Source organism: Nematolebias whitei, chromosome 16, assembly GCF_014905685.2.
Source record: "Nematolebias whitei isolate Nwh7 chromosome 16, NemWhi1, whole genome shotgun sequence".
Classification (NCBI taxonomy): Eukaryota; Metazoa; Chordata; class Actinopteri; order Cyprinodontiformes; family Rivulidae; genus Nematolebias; species Nematolebias whitei.
This window is the reverse complement of record NC_056513.1, coordinates 35,291,127-35,295,659: the sequence shown is the minus strand read 5'-3', so window position 1 is coordinate 35,295,659 and position 4,533 is coordinate 35,291,127. Positions and strand designations below refer to the sequence as shown.

The window sequence follows — 4,533 nt, the reverse complement described above, 5'->3', positions numbered from 1 at the left end:
ATATATATATACATATACACTTTTTGGTACTTTATTTTGTACCATTGTTACATGTATTTCTAGTTTGTTTTTGTTTGTTTTGTTATTACTGAGTCAAATCAGTTCTTCGTATCCTGAACATTTCATTGCATTGTTGACCTTGTGTTAACCTGCATATGACAAATAAACAACACAACATAAATCACATTTATTTCAATATTAATCATTGTTGCATACAATAAAATAAAAAGTGCCATCCTGTCAATGTATCACTCATAAAAAACAGTATAGCTTTATTTAAATTAGCTAATAATACAATAACACAAAAGTCACTACTTAAAAAAGATTAAAACATATTTAAACACATCAAGAACAAGCACAGGTGCACAATCAAACACTCTGATTTGCAGCTCAGGCTGTTTTTGGCTCTGTTAAGATGAGTAACTGATGTCAGATAAATGTTTTTGAATGTTTGTCCTCGTCTTAGTTAATCATCTCCTTGACAGTAATAAATTGAACCAACCATGTCCAAGGTGAAAAGTGTCCTTTAGAATATTATTGGCCATTTTTAGGAAGTGGGGACTCTGCAGTTCCTCCAGAGTTGAGAGGGCTGCACAAAGGCGCCCTAAAAATGAGGTTGTAACAAAGGTGCTTCAACTCAGAACAATGTAAATTGACAAAACACTTATGTAGTTGTGCTAATTTAACTTTTAAATTGTAATAAACTTTTACATTATTTTAGTTGCCAGAATGTATTATTCCTGAGAGAAACAAACAAAAAAAACAAAACAAAACACATTAAATTCCAAAAAGTAAGGGTTGGTGAATAGTTCTAGTATATTTCCAGTTGTTGCCCCTTTTTTTTTTTTCTTCTCTTTCTTCTGTTTCTGTTGACAAGGGTTGTGACATTGAGAAAATTCATACCAACGATTTGGCTTTTATGCCCGATGCTCTTCCTAATGCAACCTGGACTCAAACCTGCAGTCTCACAAGACCACAGCACTGACCACCAAGCTATTGTGCCATCTTTACTACACTGCCTGGCCCCCCAAAAAAAGTTGCCACCAAAAAAAGGTTACACACTAATATTTTGTTGGACTGCCTTTATCTTTAATTACATCATGCATTCACTGTGTCATTGTTTCAATAAGCTTCTGCAATGTCACAAGATCTATTTCCATCCAGTGTTGCATTAATGTTTCACCAATATCTAGCTTTGAGAACTAGGCACAAGGCATGATAGGTGCATCACTTCACCTGCCTCTCTTCTTACCCTGATGCACCCATCACTCTGGAACAGGGTAAATCTGGACCAATCAGACCACATGACCTTCTTCCATTGCTCCAGAGTCCAATCTTTATGCTCCCTAGTAAATTGAAGCCTTTTTTTGTTTCCAAAGTTAACCTCACAGATTAGAGGTTTTCTTAAGGCTACACAGCTGTTCAGTCCCAATCCCTTGAGTTCCTTCACATTGTGCGTGTGGAAATGTTCTTACTTTCACTATTAAACACAGCCCTGAGTGCTACTGTTGTTTTTGTTCAATGTGATTTCACCAAAAGTTCAAGTGATCATCGATCACGATCATTCAGGATTTTTTTTCCGGCCACATTTCTTCCTCGAAGACGATGGGTCCCCACTATCCTTCCAGTTTTTAATAATGCATTGGACTGTTCTTAACCCAATTTCAGTACTTTCTGTAATCTCCTTAGATGTTTTCTCTGTTTGATGCCATTGATTTGACCCTTCTTAAACAGACTGACATTTTTTCCACTACCACGCAAAGTGTCTTTCAACATGGTTGTTTAAGAAATGAGAAGCAACTCATTGCACCAGTTTGGATTAAATAACTTGTTGCCAGCTGAAAGATAATCGCCCATGCAGTAATTATCCAATAGGAGGCTCGTACCTGTTTGCTTAGATAAATCCAGGTGACAACTTTTGTTTTGGCCAGGTAGTGTATACTGCCAGTAATTCTACTGTTTTCATGTAAAATTATATTACCAAGGACTTTATTGAAGTATTTCTTAATAGAAAATGACAAAATATTCCCACTGCTCATTCCAGTAGTGCACATCTCTATAAATTAAACAGTTAATTTTATGCATGTCCTGATGCATGCTCAATTATCCAGGTAGATTAATCTAACAAGGTTGAGTCAGGTCCGTCCAGAGGACCAGACACAACCTTGTTAGAATTTTAAGCATGCTTTCTCAGCATCGGACATTATTGCTATTTGCAGCTTCCATGTTGTATATTGTGTTTGTTGCATTGCTGAGGGTACATGAGCATAATCACTTGTGGATTTAGTAATCATCAGATACTGGCAACCTTCACCTGATGTATAAAAATACGTTTGTCACTGTAAGTTTAATTTAGTTGTCCATCCCTGACAGACATGCTTAGTAGGATTGTACTTACTTGTCTCTTGGGGGACTTTGCTTGTTGTGTATGCTGTGTGGGGGGGCTGGTGTGGTTCCTCCAGGCCAGTGGGGGGCAGAACCACTCCACTTCGCTCAGATAGATGAGGAAAGAACAGTCTGAACCGTCAACACCGTAGAAGGCGTAGCAAGGATCCGATGTCCACCGGGCACGCATCCACTGAAGAACAAACAGAAAAAAGTTCAAGTTTACATTACAAAATACTGTATACAGTACACTTTGATAACAGGTTCTGTTTTAAATGTGCTCTATAAATAAAGTTCACTTGACTTGACTTGACTATACCAAACCAAACAAACAGTAAATACAAAGTATTTATTTACCAATACACCCAAATATTAAAGGTAACTGATAATCAGATCCTCCTAATGCCACAACAATTTGATTTTACAAGTTTGTAAGAAGCTACAGTTACCTTGTGCTCATCAAATGTAGGCCTATCACTCCCAGTAAATGACAATAACGTCAATGTAATTACCACATAAAAGGCAAGCGAAGAATGTTATGAACATTGACTTAAGATTTTTCCTTAACAACAGAAAAATGTGGTGCAGTTATATACAAAGCTGTCAAAAGCTGTCCAGTGTACTAGTAGATAAAAATGAGGTTTTCATAATTCTTCATTTAAATAAATGTTATTAAAACTCTCAGTTTCTGTGTCAAATACAATATGTGGGCAAAAGGTGCAAACACAGCATAAAAAGTTCCATATACAAAATATGTGTGTTAGTGTGGAAAGGACCAGGGTTCCCTTCAAACTGTACTCCATAACCTATATGAACTCTTACACTTCACAGCTTTGTGGCAAATTTTGTAAACGTCCTTTAGTGTGAAAGTAATCATGATGAACCAGTACTTTTAATAATCACTAAATTCCTTTCTTTTTCCTGTGTCCCTGGGATGATCCCCTTGACTCTCACCAGGCTTCATTCACCCCTTCTGGTACAATTCACCTGAACAGTAGCAAGATACAACTACATATTAATGATACAGGATCAGCACACTGCTTCTGCTACGAGTATCATGTCCACATTTTATTTCCATGATTTTGTCCCAATCATAGTCATAGCACAGGCATGATGCCAGCATGGCCACACTTGCTTCCAATTCTCAACAACCAAGCCACTCTGGTGCTTGCAGGATATGGATATGGTACCACTATCTTTCAACAAGAACCCCAATTTGCAAAGAAAACAATATACATGATATGAAAAATTCCATAACCTCATTTTGGAAATTTTGTGAATGCTCAAAACTTAAATGGACCATTCAAGCCCCATACTTATAGAGATCCCATTTAGTTCTTCATAGGCACCTAAGGACGTTGCCAGAACCCTGAAAAAAACTATCCTTGTTCTGTCAGACTTTTTACATCATAGGAGTCATCGTCCATTGTGAAGGAGCCTCAGGTTCTACCGCCTAATACTCTGGCAGAACTCAAAACTGGTTTGAAATTTTGAGCAACATTAGGACATGCAGTAAAAGTGTAATAAATTAAAACTCAAAGTAAGCAAGAGATAAATACGAACAACTAGATCTTCATTTTGTTTATAACAGCAACCATTCAACCCAAAAACATTTGTCGGTCAGTGCATTAAAATAATGGGAAATTACATTCAAGTATAGCAGTTGATCTATATGTTATAATAATATACTGTACATTTTATTATTATTATTATTATTATTATTATTATTATAAATATACATAAACTTACATCTACTTTTCCAGGGCATTCTGGGAAGTGGCTGTCCCTTGGTACTTCACACTGGCTTGTCGTCCCATCTCTGACAACTGAAAAGAAACAATTTTACCCTCAGCTAAAACACATAAATCAGTTTTAAATAATCAAAAGTATTTCATTAGAACATCTGTGACACACCAGGATTCATATATAAGAATAAAAAATGTACTTAAAAGAAAGAAAAACATTTATTGTTATCACGTGAAGTAGATGTTGGGATGGATTCTCAGCTAGGAATACTCTATTTTAGTTCAACACCTGTGAAAATCTCAGAATTACAGACATTTTTGTGTTAGTTAAAGGATATTTTCTATTTCATAGGAGTTAAGACTGTTCTAGACAAGAAATGGAAGAAAAAAATGAATATATATA

General features: G+C 36.0%; 1 protein-coding gene across 1 annotated transcript in view; it reads right to left on the bottom strand.

Annotated features, from left to right (window-relative positions):
• The window catches only part of LOC119422495 (alpha-1,6-mannosylglycoprotein 6-beta-N-acetylglucosaminyltransferase B), a 249,262-nt gene that overhangs the window by 213,012 nt on the left and 31,717 nt on the right, over nucleotides 1-4,533 (bottom strand). The window contains exons 4-5 of the mRNA XM_037689870.1: nucleotides 4,135-4,211; nucleotides 2,399-2,578 (exon numbers count right to left, since the gene is read on the bottom strand). Of these exons, the coding sequence (XP_037545798.1) occupies nucleotides 2,399-2,578; nucleotides 4,135-4,211 (257 nt within the window). The remainder of the gene's footprint in view (nucleotides 1-2,398; nucleotides 2,579-4,134; nucleotides 4,212-4,533) is intronic.